This window comes from Hippopotamus amphibius, chromosome 16, assembly GCF_030028045.1.
Source record: "Hippopotamus amphibius kiboko isolate mHipAmp2 chromosome 16, mHipAmp2.hap2, whole genome shotgun sequence".
Lineage (NCBI taxonomy): Eukaryota > Metazoa > Chordata > Mammalia > Artiodactyla > Hippopotamidae > Hippopotamus > Hippopotamus amphibius.
This window is the reverse complement of record NC_080201.1, coordinates 16,930,863-16,948,743: the sequence shown is the minus strand read 5'-3', so window position 1 is coordinate 16,948,743 and position 17,881 is coordinate 16,930,863. Positions and strand designations below refer to the sequence as shown.

At 51.0% G+C, this 17,881-nt stretch overlaps 1 protein-coding gene across 3 annotated transcripts in view; it reads left to right on the top strand.

Annotated features, from left to right (window-relative positions):
* WWP2 (WW domain containing E3 ubiquitin protein ligase 2) overlaps positions 1–17,881 on the top strand; it is a 175,748-nt gene that overhangs the window by 153,242 nt on the left and 4,625 nt on the right. For all 3 annotated transcript variants that reach the window (XM_057713661.1, XM_057713660.1, XM_057713662.1), the window contains exons 10-19: positions 1,808–1,982; positions 8,083–8,137; positions 11,642–11,723; positions 12,365–12,493; positions 12,853–12,928; positions 13,206–13,277; positions 13,462–13,550; positions 15,453–15,612; positions 16,849–16,982; positions 17,246–17,386. In XM_057713661.1, coding sequence (XP_057569644.1) covers positions 1,808–1,982; positions 8,083–8,137; positions 11,642–11,723; positions 12,365–12,493; positions 12,853–12,928; positions 13,206–13,277; positions 13,462–13,550; positions 15,453–15,612; positions 16,849–16,982; positions 17,246–17,386 — 1,113 coding nt within the window. The remainder of the gene's footprint in view (positions 1–1,807; positions 1,983–8,082; positions 8,138–11,641; positions 11,724–12,364; positions 12,494–12,852; positions 12,929–13,205; positions 13,278–13,461; positions 13,551–15,452; positions 15,613–16,848; positions 16,983–17,245; positions 17,387–17,881) is intronic.

The following is a 17,881-nucleotide window of genomic DNA, read 5'->3' as shown; positions in this document are numbered from 1 at the left end:
CCTTTTGCATTGAAAGAAAATCCTGTTTTCTTCGGTGGTATCTCTTTCTTATCTTTTTAAAACTCCTTTTCTCCCCCTGCCCTTTTCAAACTTATGATGGAAAGTTCAGGCATACAGCAAATTTGCGAGACTAGTATAATGAATCCCTTGTAACCATTGCCTGGTTCTAACAGTTAATAACATTTTGTTTCATCCGACCTTCCCACTTTTCAGGGGTGGGGACCAATGAATCATAAAGCAAATCCCGGTCATCATATCCTTTGATCCATAAATACATCACATACACCTCGAACAGATGAAATTTTTAAAAAAACATAACCCAAAATACCATCATCCCAACATAATTAACAATATTTCCTTACTTCACGTCATATACAGTCTGTGTTCCATTCTCCCCAATTGTCTTAAAGATTTTTTCACACTTGATTTGTTTGAATCAGATCCAGACTCAAGATCCACACATTGCTTTTGGCTGGTATATCTCATAAGTCTCTCTTAATCTGTAAGATCTCCCACCCTTTCTTGTTCTTTTTCTGGCTATTTGTTAAAGACCCTATGCATCTCTAGTCCTGGTGTTGTGTTACATGCTCCTTTTTTTTAAATTTTTTTAATTTTCTTTTCTTTTTTTTTCTTTTTTTAAAATTTTTATTTATTTATTTTTTTATTCTTTACATGCTCCTTTATGCCTTATCTTTCCTGGTAGACTGGTGGTTAGATAGGGAGGGTTAATTAGATTAAAGTTCATTTTTTTAACTTCGAAATATAATTTACACACAGTGAGATAAACAGATCACAGTTCACTGAGATTTGACAAATACATACACTCATGTAACTCACACCCCATCAAAATGTAAAATATTTCTATCACCCTGCAGAGTTCCCTTTCTTACTTTCTTTTGATCACTTCTTCCTTGCGTATGGGGAAATCAAGTTACACCAACCAAGCACAGCTGAGGATTTTTACTCTCCGTTCCTGCCCTGCCTTGCCCATGGATATTTTAGGGCCAACTTTGGAAAGATTGCTTCCTCAGTTGACGATAATATAAAGAGTCCTGCTTTCATTTGCACCAACTCTTCTTCTCATGACCATGCAACGTATTTTCACTGGCGGCTTATATCAGGATCATTTCAGTTTCAAGGAACAAAAATTGGGATCCAAATTGGCTTGAATGATGAGAATTCACTGCCTCATATAACTGAAAATTCTAGAAGTAGATCCTGGTTTCAAGTGAACCAGGACCCAGTGGCTCAACAATATCCCCAAGGGACTGGCTTTTCCCCCATTTTTTTCTCTGCCGTCTACTGGGTCAACTTCATATTGTGTTTGGGTCCGAGATGGCAGCCAGTCCCGGGACTGCATGCTTTTTCAGTCATATCTGGCAAGGAAGAGAGACTATATTTTTTCCCACCATAACTAGCAAAAGTCATAAGATTCACCCTGATTGGCTCAGCACAGGTCACATGCCCACTCCTGGCTCCGTCAACCGTTCAACTCCAGGGCTGGGAGTACGGTCAGCTGCCCCAGAACCACTTGGATCTCTGACATGGAAATCGGGAGCTATTGGTAAAGAGGGATTGGCTGCCGTGGGGGCAGCTACAGACGTCTGCTAGAACCGTCTAAGCCCCAGAAGTCTCCGTGACTGGGGCCCCCCTGGCTGTGCCTCCCGGGAGCAGCCAGGCTCCTGTGCCATGCCCCACCCCAGGCCCTTCCTCACCACCCTCCTTGCCAGCCATCCTGAGATTTCTCTAGCATCCCAGCGTAGGGGTGAGGTGGTCACTACATCCATTCTGAGCTTCGTGGTTTCAGCTGGGAGAAACGCACAGACCCCCGAGGCAGGTTCTACTATGTGGACCACAACACTCGGACCACCACCTGGCAGCGCCCCACGGCCGAGTACGTGCGGAACTACGAGCAGTGGCAGTCCCAGCGCAGCCAGCTCCAGGGCGCCATGCAGCACTTCAGCCAAAGGTTCCTCTACCAGGTGAGAGGCCGGGGGCGTTTGATGAGCTGGGAAAACGGTGGCCAGACGTGTCAGTGCTCTGACCCTGGAGGTTTTACGCGTCACAGTGAAATTCCTCAGATTCCAGTGTCTCTAACTTAGGGACTCAACGTCCAGCTTCTCTGTTCATGGACTCAATACGTGTGTCTGAAACTGAATTTCTTCCAGGACTGGATTTCTCTTCTGGGCCCTCCATCCAAGTTCATTTACCCTGACTTGAGACCCGAGGGTTGCTGTGACCTCTCCCGTACCTTGCCTTTTCGAATCAAAGCAGTCACCCAAATCCTTCCCTTTCTATCGCTGCTACTGGTTTTCTTCAGATCTTTCTTATTGGACAGGTTCTGAAGGATGGAGGGACCCTAAAGTTCATCTGGATCTGGGGTGGGCAAACTGTGGCCTTTGGGCCAGATTTGCCCCCATCTGGTTTTGTAAATAAAGTTTTCTTGGAACACAAGCACACCCCACAGTGTAAGTATTGGCTGTGGCTGCTTTCATGCTGCAGTAGTAGAGTTGAGTAGCCACAGCAGAGACCAGGTGGCCCATAAAGCCTAAAATATTTTTGTGGCCCTTCACAGAAAAAGCATATTGACCGCTGGTCCAGATCAGCCTCCTTCTAGCTGATTCCTAATTTTCCTCTGTCCCTCCCACCTGAATGGTTAAGGCAGCCATGGAAATGTCTCTTTGCTGGGGTTCTCTCCTCCGGTCTGTACTGCCTGTTTCTAGCAGAGCAATTTGTCATTTTGTCACTTTTTTTTTTTTTTTTTGGACTGTGCCACACAGCTGCAGGATCTTAGTTCCCTGACCAGGGATTGAACCTGGGCCCCCTGCAGTGGAAGCTCGGAGTCCTAACCACTGGACCGCCAGGGAGCTCCCCATTTTGTCACTTAAAAAAAATCACTGTGGAGATTTAAGGAAGGGGGACTTTGTTTTACGTTAATCACTGGCTCAGAACCTTCTGTGGTCATTACCTACAGAATAATATTTAAATTTTCTAGTTCAGAAGTCACAGTGTTGTTGTCCTGAATTAACTGTCTAATGGTCTCCCATGCTGGGTCCCTTTAGGAAGCTTCCATCCTGGGGAGCCCAGCCACATAGCCTCTTTGGCAGAGAGAGGTAGGATTCCCAAGTTGGAACTCTGATTGCATTTTCTCAGAGCTTCTTGAACATCAAGCTTGGGATCTGCAGTAGTACCTGCACAGGGTGTAGTATATTGGAAGCTGGAAAGTTTTTGAGCTGGTATACAACATCACCACGTTTAACTTGCATTGTTTCTATTTGAAATGAACTTTAAGCCCACAACCCATTTCTAAATGCTCAGAAAACCTGTAATTCCAGTTAATAGCATTCATCATTGGCTTTGCCATCATTTCCAGCTCTTTCTCTGCTCACCCAAAGCAGGAGCTACCCCATCAACCACAAGGCATGGTGGCATCGCCCTTGGCTGGCTTGTTCCTTCTTCTGTCTCTGGGGGCTGACTACTCATCATATAGTGTTTCCTTAGTATGGATGAGCAGAAAGTCTGGTGTTTGTCACGCTGAGTTGCCTCTAAGGTCAACTACAATGCCTGTCTACAACCCGTGCCCAGTGGTCTACCTGGTATAGCACTGCTGGGCATCTGACCTCCCACTCTACAGTCCCTTTCATAGGTGCTGGGCATCTGGTTCTGGCATGTTTCAAAGTTGGATGGAATCTGGTCCTTCTCTGCATTCAGAAACTATTCCTCTTGAGCTGGGCCCCAAAGACTTTCCCTGCCATTTTCTTGGGTGGTCGTGGCTGCAAAACTGGGAAGGTCTGGGCATGGCATCCTTTGACTTAGAGACAAGGACAGGTTTTAGGAGTCTCACATGGTTTTGTCTCTTTGCTTATCCAACTTCTCAAATTAAAAAAGAAAAATCCTTTGAAAGACTTTTTTTTCCTACCCTCCCATATACCGTGTAGGGTCTTTCGGTTGACCTAGATGTTTGGTGTGTGAAAGGGAAGATTCTGGAGCTCACGTCTGCTCGGTCTTTTAGAGCCTTCAGTCCTCTCTGCTGCCTCTCTCATTTTAGCAACATCATTCTGGGCCTGCAGAGGTAGAACTTTGACTTGCAGTGTCCCTTAAAAGTCAAAATTCGGCACTTAAAAAAAATTGTTCTCTCTGAGCCTTCTAACATGGTTTTCTCAGCTTGGCTGGGGATCCACAAGGGTTCTGGATGGAGGTGATGGTTCCCTTTTGTTCCTGAAATGAGACTCATATTGAGAGACGTGGTAGGAATCTTTTTTGGGTCCGCTTTCAGTGTCTCTCTGTTGATTTCCCTCCTCTCTGGATTTGGTTTGCCCCTCTCGTTTGCTATGCTTCCATGTCTTGGTTACAAGTAAGAAGAGTCGCCTTCATAGAGTTATTTTGGGTTTGGCCTTGGCCCAGGGTTTGACTTGGAAGACTTCAGAGCTGATACTATACCATTGGCTTCCCCTCCCCCTCCTCCTCCCCCTCCTCCCCCTCCTCCTCCCCCTCCTCCTCCCCCTCCTCCTCCCCCTCCTCCTCCCCCTCCTCCTCCCCCTCCTCCTCCCCCTCCTCCTCCCCCTCCTCCTCCCCCTCCTCCTCCCCCCCTCCCCTCTGCTCCTCCTCCTCCACCTCGCTCCCCGCTGGGTTGAAACCAGACCTTGTTCTTCTTTGCTGCCTGCAGAGAACACGAAATACAGTTCAACATGGGGAATGAAGGGAATCCCAGATGGCAGCCTCCTGCAATTCCTTCCTGCCTCAACACACACCTTGTTCGGTCTCTCTGTTATTGTTCCCTTATTTCTGACGTTTCCCTCTCCTGACGCCCCAGTGTGCCTTTGTTACTTGTGATAGCCACACGCATACTCACGTTTGGCCGGTGCAGTTTTGCTTTGCCCTCTTTCGTGGTCCTGCTGCGGTCCACCGAGCATGCTTGGTCCAGTACATCTTATAATTGTGATGGGACCCTGCCTGCAGCCTACTACTGTTTCTCTGGCAACTCCTCCTCCACTCCTGCCTTGATCCTCCCCTAATAACCAAAGGAGTATCCAGTGTCCACAAGACTGAAGCAAATCATTCTGTGGCTCCTAACGTACGGATGCCAAAGTGCTTTATCCAGAAACAGACAACTTGTTTCTTATTCTGCAAAGGGCCCCTTGGGTCAAATTCTCAAGCACCTGGGTTTTGTTCTGCGCCTACTGGGTATATCCTTTTTTTTTTTTTTTTTTTTTAAAAAAGAGCCTTCCACACTGTATTCTCTATGCCCTTCCCAGATTTGTCACGCCCTCAGCTGTATTTGCTAGACATTCTTTATTTCTGAGTTTGTATCTTAAAATATTACTGGAACTAAATGCTTAGTCCCTAAGGGACTTGAACTCACGTGAGCCCTCTGGCTCACGGCCTGCACCCCAGTTCTCCCAACCTAGGGACGGTTACCAGGAAAATTATTCAACAGCATTCCTTTCTCTTCTTAATAATCAAGGAAACTGTCTTGTCTCTTAGAGTCACCTGCACATCCCAGGATCTCTCTTCTGACCGCCTTCCCCCGCATACCCCTTTCTCTGTGCTTTTCCAGCCGTGCTCCAGGTAACACTTGGGATCTCTCATTTCAGGGGAAGGTGTGGTAGGAGAGAAGGGGCAGTTGGTTGGCTTGTTGGAGATGTGGGAGTTTGGGGTTTCGGTTTTCTGGCCAGTTTATATAGCTTTTAATTTTTTGTGTCTTCTTGGCTTCCGTTCACAGGAATTCCTTTAAACAGTTTTCAAGTTGTACTGTATACATTAGGGAAGAAACATCCAGAATAATCAAGGGCTTTGCTTTAACTGTAAGAGGTAAAATCATCATGAGCATCAGCTTCCACCGCCCCATTTCACATGTCGCTCGTGTTTATCTATCTGGCTTCTCCCCCATCCTCTCTGACTCCTCTTCTCTCCCCATCTTGGGATGAGAATGAGAGGATACCGAAGACATTTTTCAAAAAAAAAAACCATCTTAATGAAAGAGAGCCAACATGGTGTGAACATTTAATTTCTGACAATAAAAAAAAAAGGCAAAGATTAAGAAAGGGGCTGATAAATATTTTTTGTTTCTAGTTCATTGCAGGTCACAGAGGCTGTCAGGAAAAAGACCTTTTGGTGTGTTGGTTTGTAGAGTTAGGCAGGAAATGAGTATAAGCCAGCTGAAGCCCAGTTGGTACCAGCTGGGAGCTAACTTCCCATCAGAGCTCCTGAATGCTTTGCAGATCCTCCACTTACTCAGGAAAAAAAAAAAAAAAGACCCGAATCAGCGAAAAAATTTGCACCAAATGCTGCTTCTTTGATTTTCTTAAAATAACCTTTTCTGTAGTCCTTCCCTTTTGCAAGGACATTGCTCCAGCTCCACGCTTACCCTCTGCCTCCTATTTGGTTTCATTATCTGAAGTGCGTGCGTGTTTCACAGGTAGTTCCTTCCCTTCTGTTGCTGGGTGCTGTTGTACCTACTGTTCTTGTGTATTAACTATGAAAAAGTTGGAGGAGCTTGGATTTTATGAGATACTAACTCCCTCACCCCCTTCTCCTCCACACATACCATAATAACCCCTGTGAATTTGGCAGGTTTTTTTTTTTTTTTTTCCAGCAACCATGAGACAAATCTGAATTGTGGCGGGGAGCTTAAGCACACCCTTGGAGGTTGAGGGCAGCGCACCCCTAAATCAAGGACAGCCCAGTTTCCCGCACCTTCCAGCAGTCTCACCCTGCCTAGCTAGGAGGCCCTCTGCTGAAAGGGGGCTCCGTGCCATCAAGGAACCTATGGTTTCAAGACTTAAACGTCTTTGTTGGAACTTGCTTTGGAAGCGTCACTTGTGCTGCCACCTCGGAAAGAACGTTTCTCTGTCCTTTCAGCTGGGGGTGGAGGGAGGGCCGTGGAGGGGGTTCGTTGGCAGTTGAGTTCCACCAATGTTTTCTCAAGCCGAGACTGAGCTCCATTCATCCTCCTGCCCGTGTGTGGCTCCGTCGCCCCCAGATGGGGCCAGCCAGGCAGCCCGAAGTCTGCATTGAGAACTTGATCCCCCTAACGTAACGATTAAATTTTAGTAAGTGAAATAAAAATGCTTCGGCAAGAAAAAAAAAAGAGAGAGAGAGAGGGAAAGCGAGCAGGGAACAATACTTGTTTTATTTCACTATGAAGAGTCTTTGACAGCACCACACCCCCCCTTCCCCGCAGGATATGGGAACTCTCGGGCCACGGCAGCCCAGCCCCAGGGACCCCCGCAGCAGAATTAGGCTGGGGGTGGGGGATCTAATGTAAACAGCCATCCTGAAGGCCTGGAGGCAGCTCCCCCTACTTTCTCCTGTCTCCCCTTCTCTCTCGCCACCTCACCCCCCAGCCGTACCTCCCCAGGCAGGCGCACACAGAACACGGAACAGCTTCAGGTTCAGGCCGGAGGAGAATAAAGGTGCTTTGTGAAGGGAAGCAAAACATTCCTGGGGGAGGTGAGGGGCCTGGGGCCTGAATGTGCCCTCAGTCTGTGGCACACCACTGCTCCCTCTCCCTGTGCACCCAGGAGGGAGGAGGGCCCAGCCCCCAGCCAGGAAGCTCTGGGCGTGGGCAGGGCTTGTGGGAATGATTTCATTGGAAAGGCCTGCGATATTTTTTCCCCTCCCGTGTGTGGTTCTTGGAGAAAGTTGGAGGTGGTGGTGATTTCAGTCGCCTTGGCCGCCTCGAGCAGGAGCTGAGCGGAGGCACCGGGCTGAGCTTGCCGGGCAGCCCCGCTCCGGGCCCTCCTGCCACGCCTGGGGCCCGGCTCCTGGCCTGGGCACCCTGGCCCCTGGCCTGGGCACCCTGGCCCCGCTTCCTCTGCGCACCTCTCCCTCCCCCTCACTCCACCCTCCCCACAACCTGTCTGGGCCCTCATGCGCAGGGCTCTCTTTCGGTTTTTCTTCCTCGAAGAAGACTTCCGGGAGGAGCAGATGCCACCTAAGGCCTCACTGTATGCTCTGCAAAGTGCTAAAATGTGGAAACCAGTCCTTGGTGTTTTTATTTTTATCGATTGATTTATTTTTAACCAGCGGCTTTTTTTTTTTTTTTTAACCTCTGTGTTCTGCTGTGTTTCTTGTGTTTAGTCTTCGAGTGCTTCCACTGACCATGACCCACTGGGCCCCCTCCCTCCTGGCTGGGGTAAGTACTGAGTTCTCCTTCTGTGCCCTCGGCTGTATGGGCTGATGTTCCGTGGCGCTCTTTCTTTCCCCGCCTGTCTTCCTCACTCCCCAGCTTCAGTTCCCTGTTTCTGTTCTGTCCAGCACACCCTCTGGGGATACCCAGCTGGAGCCGTTGCAGGTGATGGAGCTGGAAGGTTGGGAAAGTAACTGCGTTCCCTCGCACCCCTGTAGCACTCACCTGCCACACCTGCAGGGGGGTAACCCTATGAGAGAAATCCCCCAGCAGCCATGGGACCGTTGGGTTGTAGTGCTGACTTTCAAGGTGTCTCCTCAAGAATCTATCCTCTTCGGTGAAGGCATTTTGACACTGGCTGATCCCCAGATGCGTTTGTTTTAGGTCTGTGGCTGTCCGCTTGGAAGGAGCCACTTTACCCAGGCTTTCTTTGCAGCTGAGATGTTGGAGGACTTCAGCTTGATTTTAACTGTTGGAAGCCACCTTTTAATTTGCTATACATCTGTGAAAGGGGTCAGAGGGAAGCAGATAAGAGTTGAGCTCGGGCTGGTGACGTTATGAAAGTGCACCATTGCTAGTTAATAATGCCATGCTGGATTCTCCCTGTCATTGGAGGACTCCAAGCCCTTGGTGTGATTTGCCAATAATGAGTTAGAGGGATGGACATCCATGACTTGGGTGAGAGGGTGGGCCTTAAGGCTATTCAGGGAAGGAGTGGCCATGCACAAAGGGGTCATGAGAGATGGTGGGACTCAGCGCATTCTGCAGCTCCAAGCTGGGTCAGGGTTTTGTTCAGTATGTACGGCGAGAGTCCCTGGGAGCTGAAGAGGGCAGTTTTTGTAGGAATTGGTGTGGGTCAATTTGTTTAAGTTGTTTGTTAGGCCAGCAGAAGACAGTTGGGTGCTGGCTGGGTGGTGTTCACAGATGGTATTAAATTGGGAGGGGGCGTGCTCCCCGACAAAGTTGAAGAAGCTGACAATGATAGGATGAGCATCGCCTGGAAAAGTGCAGCTTTTGAGCTGGATCCTCTCGATGCAGACACAGCTTCTCCCTGGTAGTAATGTACAGGGTTGCATCAACCCCCATGGACCCGCAGGGTATCACTTAGTCAATTCCCATTGCATTCCAGGGACTTGGAAAGACCTCCTAGTCCTTCTAGCGGAATATATCAGTGAGGCCCCAACACAGTTCTTGATTTTCAGCTGGGGAATCCCTTAGGCTCCCAGATGATCCACCTGGCTCCCTGAACCGGTTCATTGTCTCAGAGATCGGCAGCAAGTCAGATGTGAGAGGGTCAAACATAGGATCCCTGTCTGGGCAGGGGAAGACTCATCAGATGGAATAAGAATCTGTAAGGCTATCTGGCAGACCCTGTGACCTAGAGCAAGGGGACCCAGAGTTGTTCCTGGATCTGTAGAGTCAAGTGATTTACTTCTACCATGTCTGCTAAGTGATGGTCATCAAATAAGAGCAGCTATAGGGTCTTGAAAACAGCTCCCAGGAGCCAAGTGTGAAATATTTGAGATGGGAATAGGAGCCGTGGTCAGAGTCAGTGCTGTTTACGAATGATCAGGAAAACACACAAGGCTGTAATGATACGAAACTGAGAGAAAAAACATCTGTCCAAGGGCCAGGGAACCTTCCTGATAAAATCCTTTGGGCTTTGTGTTGGCTTCCCCAGGGCTGTGGCAGGGCCATCTCCCCAGGGAGAGTTAAGAGTGAACAGAAAGAGCAGCAAAACCAAAGGAGAGTTGTGTTTAGTGCAGGCCTGCTGTCAAGTCTACTGTGCTCAGTCCTGGGTCCCTTTCTGTTCCTCCAGGAAAGACCCTACATTCTCCCAGAGCACCGACCCAGGGGTCAGGACACCTGAGCTTTAGATCCACATCATCTCAACTGCTCTGACCCTGGGCATGTGACTGAATGCTCTCAAGTCCATTTCTTCCTAAATGGAGTCGAGCTAGATGTCACCTAAGGACTTTCCCAGCCCCCAAACTACAATGTTATATGCAGTGAGGTGGTTCCAGTGGGCCATGGGAGGCCCCCACGCAGCGACAAGGGCACTGGCTGGCTGGACAGATACCCCAGGCTTTTGCTTTGGCCCTTGGCAGAGGACACATGGAGGATCTGGTTCAAAGCAGAAGCTTCTGGGCTGGGAGCGGCTCCTCCCCCTCCTCAGAACCCTGTCGGGAAGCCTGTCTTCTGTGGGACGGTCCCGCAGGCTGTTCTGAGGTGATGGTAGCTCTGTAGCAATCCCTGGCACCTTCTTTTCTTTCTTTCCTTTCCTCTATTGTTTTTGAAATTTCTGTCAAGAAAAACTTATCCATCAAGTAATGGATACCAGGTAAGGCAGACGGACACCAGGACCCTGGGTTGATACTGGGAACATTGCAGCCTGCTACTCAAGGGGAGGGGGCTGGGATCCCTAGTTCTGTGTCTTTCTCAGCTTTTGGTCTCCCTGTAGCTTCTGGAACTGATTATTTTTATTTCTTTAATTTCTCCCTGTCATCGTAAAAGAGGGAGGGCTGTGAGCATTGCTTGTTTTTAGGACGGAAACAGGGTTGAAAGCTCAGGAACTTTGAGCTGGGAAGTGTGACCGCTGTTGGGTTTGGAGTCTTGCCCCAGCCTTGCCTACCTGGAGCTGATGGTCGCCCCTTTCAGTCCCTCTCAAAGACTAGATTTACCAGCTAGAGTTGCGTTTGCCCCTGGAGTCCAGAGTTTCTCCCTCGAACAACTCAGAGCCATCGTTAGCACAAGGGCAAGAGAGTAAATGTTGTCCAGAGGAGGGAGAAAGTATGTCTAAGTTCCCCAAACCCTGCCCCATCTTGAAGCACACACTTGGGAATAAGACCAAGACAGCATTGTAGGTGCCCACATCTCCAGGGGTCTGTTTGTACGTATGCAGCACAGAGGTTTTGCCTCGACGTAGGAGTTTGAGAGCAAAACTTTGCCTTTAGGCAGGAGGGTACATAGGCCATGTGGTGCAGAGCTCTGATCAGAGAGGGATGAGGGCAGATGCAGCCACCCCACAGTGACCCTGCCTGTGGGACAGGGACACCAGGGTCAGTTGCATCCAGTGGATGGAGCTGTTGCAGGACCAGAGAGCAGCTGTGATGGACTGGGGTGGGGACCAGGGTCCAGGGGAGGCTGGGCTGTGCCTCCACTTTGCACACAGCTGGATGCAATTACGCCTCTGGTTTCAGCTGCTCCCCCTCTGTGTTGCCACACCACCCCTTGCCTCCAGCACATCAACCAACCAGAGACAGTGCTTGATCTTGAGTTGAAAATGTGTACATCCCTCCCCTACTCCCCAGTGGGGAAAGATTCTCTTTGTCCTTTTCGCCAGTGACAGATGTAAGTGAGCCAGGCTTGTGCTGGTTAAACTTCTCTAACAGGTTGGGAACAGGGGCAGAAGTTCAGACCCAGCACCCAGAAGGTGGGCGCCAGAGGGGAGAGGGCATGGGCTCAACACGTCTCAGTCTGAGTCTGCTTCCCGTTCTTCTTCCCTGACAGAGAAGAGACAGGACAACGGACGGGTGTATTACGTGAACCATAACACACGCACTACCCAGTGGGAGGACCCTCGGACCCAGGGGTAAGGACTCAGGCTGGGAGGGGTCTGGGGGGACGGGGCCCTGTGCACCTCTAGTATTGGCCCGGTGGCCTTGGACAGCATTTGTCCTTCACAGCTGACGTTCTGGGACCTTTAGCCACATGCAAATGCCCCGGGACCCTCACGATATAGTGTCGGCCCCGTGAGAGCTTGACAGTGGCACCTTAAATTGGCCTTCCTCGTGGGTGCAGGGTGGCCTCGCTGGCAGGTGTTGCTGGTCTCTGTGCCAGTTGTGCAGGCTGCCGATCATGTGATTTCAGAAGACTTGAGAATTGCCCTCCACCCAGCCCCAACACTCTCTTTTCCCAACCCCCTGGAAACTAGTCTGGGATGGGCACTTGGTGCCTTGGGATTGCTGGTGCCTGCTCAGGCCACGGCTCGTTCTTGGAGCCAGCCAGGGCCCATTCGATGGCCTTGGGACCGTAAATGACCTCTCTCTGCTGCAGGACCATCCTTAGGACTTGGGTATTGCCAAGTGCATTTCCTCAAGGCCCACCGTTGGGGGCTCTGCAGGGCCTGGGTAAAAGCAGAGAGAAAGCAGCACTTCGGGGACCCTAGCCTCCTTAGCATGGAGGCCCAGAAAGTCAGGCCAGCCCTTAGCTCCTCTCTTCCCATGTTTCCAGGATGATCCAGGAACCAGCTCTGCCCCCAGGGTGGGAGATGAAGTACACCAGCGAGGGGGTGCGTTACTTCGTGGACCACAATACTCGCACCACCACCTTTAAGGATCCTCGCCCGGGGTTTGAGTCTGGGTAAGGACTGCACAGATGACATCGCTGTTAGCACAGGCCTGGTATAGCTGCTCTTACTGCCCTCTAGTGGCCTGTTTCGATGTCACACTAGTGGGGATGGGGAGGGAAGGGGCTACTCTATTTACTCAGAATAACATCGGTGGTCTTTCTTTAAAAGCGAGAGGTCTGGCTTTATATCTAGTTTTTCTTTTTAATCTTCAAATCTGCAGAAGATCTCAGTGGAAGTCACTCTTTTGCTTTTATGCCTTACTTTACTCTTCTTTAAATTAACGTAGCATCAGCTTTCCTTAGGGCTAACAAGAAACGTTGCTAATTTTTGAGAAATCACATGGATTCCAGAACATCTTTGCTCTTCCCAGGACAAAGCAAGGTTCCCCTGGTGCCTACGACCGAAGTTTTCGGTGGAAGTATCACCAGTTCCGTTTCCTCTGCCATGTGAGTTTTGGTACTGGGACCTCCGCCAGAGATTGGGGTTGTAGAGTTATTTCAGCATAATTTCCCAGTCCAGCAGCGGGCACTGGAATGCCTGTGTCTTAGGTGGGAGCAGGTCACTTGTCTCACCTCGAGCAGTTTTGTGACATTATCTCCAGGAAGCCAGCCAAGTTCTCTCCCCAAGCCCGGGGGGTGGGGAAGCCTGTTCAGACAGGTGACCAGACTGAATAGTTACCACCAAGACCCCAGTTTGAGATTTGTTTTTTCCTTTTCTTTTCAGTCAAATGCTCTCCCCAGCCACGTGAAGATCAGCGTTTCCAGGCAGACACTTTTTGAGGATTCTTTCCAACAGGTTAGAGAATAATCACTGTGTTTAAGACAGGGGCAGGCAGAAGGCCCCCTCCTGCTACCCTGTCTTCTGTCATGTGGCCTGTTAAGCCCACATAGTAGAGTGCTCAAGGTGTGGGCCGAACAGCACCCCCAGCCTGCCATTGCAGGGAGAGTGGCAGGCTGGCCACAATCTTCTGTCTCCCCAGATCATGAACATGAAGCCCTATGACCTGCGCCGCCGGCTGTACATCATCATGCGTGGCGAGGAGGGCCTGGACTACGGAGGCATTGCCAGGTGAGCTGGGGGCCCCGGAAGGCTGTGCTGCAGCCCGCTTCCCCAGGCTACAGGGGCCCACACCCGGAAAGCTGCCTCCTTCTTGCTCAGACTGTTGCCAAGTCTCTCCTGCATCTTCAGGAGTGGGCAGAGGTGTGGCTGGTCCGAAGGGGGGCTGGAGCTGGGTCTGGGGGTCCCCTGCTGGGCGAGGCATCAACCTTTTAGTTACTGGGTGATGGGGAGGCTGGGGGGCTTCCAGGGGAGGGGCTCAGGACAATGGCTCTTTACCAACCAACGTGTCGTTATTTCTATACTTTAACCAATCCGACTGCGCCAGTGGGCAGTGGTTAAATATCGGTGTTAAGTGGTTGTCCATTAGAATCGACCCTGGGCTTCAGTTCCTCTTGAGGCAGCCGGGGCGTGTTAAGTGGGCTGACGTGGAGCACACCTGGCATGTATAAGCTGTGTCACAATCCAAAGGGCATTGATCAGCACGCAGCTGCATGTCACGTGCACAGGGTCGGTCAGGAGATTAAAGTGACTGATATAACCCTAAAAAGAGCTCAGAGCATTGTCTTGCCCTCACCTCAGTCCACCTGCAAAAGTTAACAGACTCTCTGGCAAAATGTTGCCTCGGACGATGAGGCATAAGGGCCCCGGCAGAGAGAAGGAGCATCTTGGCCTGCGGTGACTGCTCAGCTCGCTGACCTCTCATGGTGTGGGGACGTCTTCTCGCTTGGTGTTGGGTTAACTTGCTTCTGGTCCTCTGTGTGCTGGTGGCATTGCCCTCTGTGTTGGCCCCCATGGATCAATTGCTCTTTTTTCCGTGGTGACTGTGGTGACCTCCTCTCTAGGCTCTGCTTGGTGGTGTGGCTCCCGCCCCGTGTGTGTCTGTCTCTCTGTGTCCTGCCAGTGGTTTTACCCTATGGTAGGTTACGTCATGCTGTTCTACCACAGGGTAGAACCACGGACAGGATACCGGGGCACCCTCTGCATCGAAGGACTCCTCGCCTGCCCAGCCACCAAACAGCCCAGCAGCCAGGGACTGGCCCCCTTGGGATGTCCCCCTGCTCGTTTAGCTCAAGCCCCAGAGGACTCTGAATTCTGGCTTGAGGCTTGTACCTAGGGCGCAAAGAGATGCTGAGGCGTGGGCGTTGGTTCAGATGTGTGGACGTATGGGGAAGGGTGTGGTGATGGGGTCTGGGGTGAGGGGGTGGCAAAGTGCAAGGGCAGTGAGATACCTGCACTGTAGCTGGTGGCAATGAAATGTAGACGCTGCATGGGTTACAGAGTTCTCATGCAGTTAGGAACATATTTTTGTGTATTCACGTAATGCTGCCTATTCAGGTAGGGCGGAAACAGGGTGGCTGCTATTCATACAGCAGCTTTGCAGGATTTAGAAAAAGATGCCCTTTGTCAAGATGCTTCTGTGTTGGAAAATGGCTGAGATATACTGGTTTTATCAGAAAAAAGGCAGCTTGACTGCTATTTGCAAGAAAATTTTGTTTTGATAAACATACAAATTTATGATATTGCAATATCGTGTCATTGTGCAGTGCACAGCCTACACAACTGTGCATAGTGGCTCAGGGTGCAAGGAGCCTCTTTGCCATTTGACGCTTGGATATCAGCTGGAAAATCCTGGAATGCAGCACCTGGAGCCCACACACATGCACGCAGGTTTTCCTGAATGTCATCATCAAGTGCAGTTGTTGTTCTGGTTCACCCTAAGTCTGATCCCACTGTATTTACTGACCAGCTGTTCTGAGAGGTTAGCCCAGGTGCTGATCCCAGTGGGGCTGCCTCCCCAGGACGCGTGTCTCCAGACTAGGAGAACCGGGACTGCATAGGAGAGTCGCACCTCCAGAGCGGTTGTGCAGGGAGGGATCCATTAGTCTTGTTTCTCTCTCTCTTCTCTCACAGAGAGTGGTTTTTCCTCCTGTCCCACGAGGTGCTCAACCCCATGTACTGTTTATTTGAATACGCTGGGAAGAACAATTACTGCCTGCAAATCAACCCCGCTTCCTCCATCAACCCCGACCACCTCACCTACTTCCGCTTTATTGGCCGATTCATCGCCATGGTAAGATTCGCTGCCACGAGCCCTCCAGGGCGGGCAGCGACCCTACACACCACCAGCAGCCCCGCAGACTGGCACCCCCTCTCTGAGCCCCACCCTCATCCTTTTACAGAACTTCTCACTGAAGATGCAAAAAGAGAGATCTGGAAAGAGTTCTCTCAGTGGCCACCCCAAGGGGCAGAGAAGGTTTTCATGGTGTGTAGAACTTGTCAAGCGAAAGCCCAGAGCCCCTGGATCAAAGTCTTCACTTAACATTCAGTGCATGCCCTGTTGAGGGTGGAGGATGACGGGCACGGCCCACCTGCTGCCCGTCTCTGGGTGTTGCCATGAGCTGGGTGGCAGCGTTTGGGAGTGTCTGACTGAGGCTTAGGCCTTCTGGAAGGGGATTTGGAATCTCCACTAACTGAGAACAGAACCCTGGTAGACCTGTCTGTGCAAGATGTAGGAGGCATCTGTCAGGAGGAGGGCAACGTAGGGAAAGGGGAGTCGGGTATTTGTGTTTATGTGGAAATATGAGCACAGGATGAATATGGAAAGGGGGTCTTGTCATGTGCATCCTGTTGAATGTCTCGTGAGTTTTAAGAACCAGGATAGAGATGGCAGAGCCTGTGGGAGCCACAAGCCACATTTGGTAGCTTGAGACGTTTCACTGCTAAGTTTCCTTTGCTTCTTCCCCTGACTTCCCGAGTGAGTGTCTGCCCCACTCCCCTCTCAGGAGGACCCAAGAGCCCATGACTAAATATGTCCCTTCCCTTTGTCTGGAAGTTCTTGGCCAAGGTGTGGGGCTCAGGAAGTGGGCACATTCTTCCTAGGTCTAGAGACCCGCCTGGCCCCGCAGCTGACAGGACAGACCAGTAAAACCCTAGACTATTACTCACCACTGGCCCGCCAGCAGTGGCGTCTGCATTATTTTTGGCTGCCTCTGCTGCCCAGCTCTGAGCGGCAGTGAGTCAGGGCCGCCACCTGGAGCTGTGCTGAATGAATCTTCTCTGTGTGCATGGGGGCAGATCCCTGCTAGAGCAGGGAGCTGGCAGGCAGGCAAGGAGCCGGAGGTGGGCTCCTGAGCAGCCAGCTCTGCCCGTCTCCGAGGTCTGCAGGCAGGACCAAGAGCGAGGCAGACCTACCCTTCAGGCCCTTGGGGTAGCCGGATGCTCAGGAGGGCAGAGAGCATTAGCTGGGCTCTCATGTGTGGCATCCTAGGAAAACCAGACCTCTCTGCCGTATCTCTTCCTTCCTCAGGCTCTGTACCACGGAAAGTTCATTGACACAGGCTTCACTCTCCCTTTCTACAAGCGGATGCTAAACAAGAGACCAACCCTGAAAGACCTGGAATCCATCGACCCCGAATTCTACAACTCTATCCTCTGGATCAAGTGAGTCCCCTCCACCTCCCTGCGCTGAGAGAGGAGGGGTCTTGGGGTGGGTAGTAGTGCAGATGGAGACACACAGCTTCTAGGTCCCCCTGCAGGGCAGCTCTGGAATTCTCTCCTTGCGTCAGGGAGATGTCCGGTGGCATTGTTCTGGGTTCGACCTGAGTCCTCGTGTCCCACAGGCACTAAAAGTGAGTGATGGAACAGGATGGAGGGAAGACAATTCTAAGACACACATCTTCCCTCTTGGTCTTTTGTGCCTGCAGAGAGAACAACCTGGAAGAGTGTGGCCTAGAGCTATACTTCATCCAGGACATGGAGATCCTGGGCAAGGTGACAACTCATGAGCTGAAGGAAGGTGGTGAGAGCATCCGCGTGACAGAGGAGAACAAGGAAGAGTACATCATGTGAGTCTCAAGCGCTTGGGCCCCGGGGGCCCGTGGAAAGGGGAGCAGAGACACAGCCGGCCGCAGAGAAGGGGTCTCCTGCGCTTATCCCGGGGTGCCCTCTTCAGCCAGGCCCCTCACGTGTGGCTCCTGGGTCACCAGGGATAGAAAGAACCTCTCCCTTTGCACTGACCTCAGATGGCTGCCGTGGCCAGTCCCATGCTGACCAGAGCTGGGGGAGCCACACCCCGAGGCCCTCTGTCGCAGCTCCCGGGTGCTCTTTGTTCCCAAGTGGCCGACTCCAAGGCCGCAGGGCTGAGTTTCTTTAAAGAGGCATAAAACTTCAGCATCTCCCTCTTCTTTCTCCTAACTGAAAGGGGGTCTGCATTCTGCCCGCTTAAACCCACTGTTACACGTGCGATCGTCACAAACGTGCACATTCATTTCAGGGCCCCTGCTCTGGTCTTTTAACGCCACTCGTCTGAGGTTCGGTCAGTGGTTGTGGGAGGAGCAGGG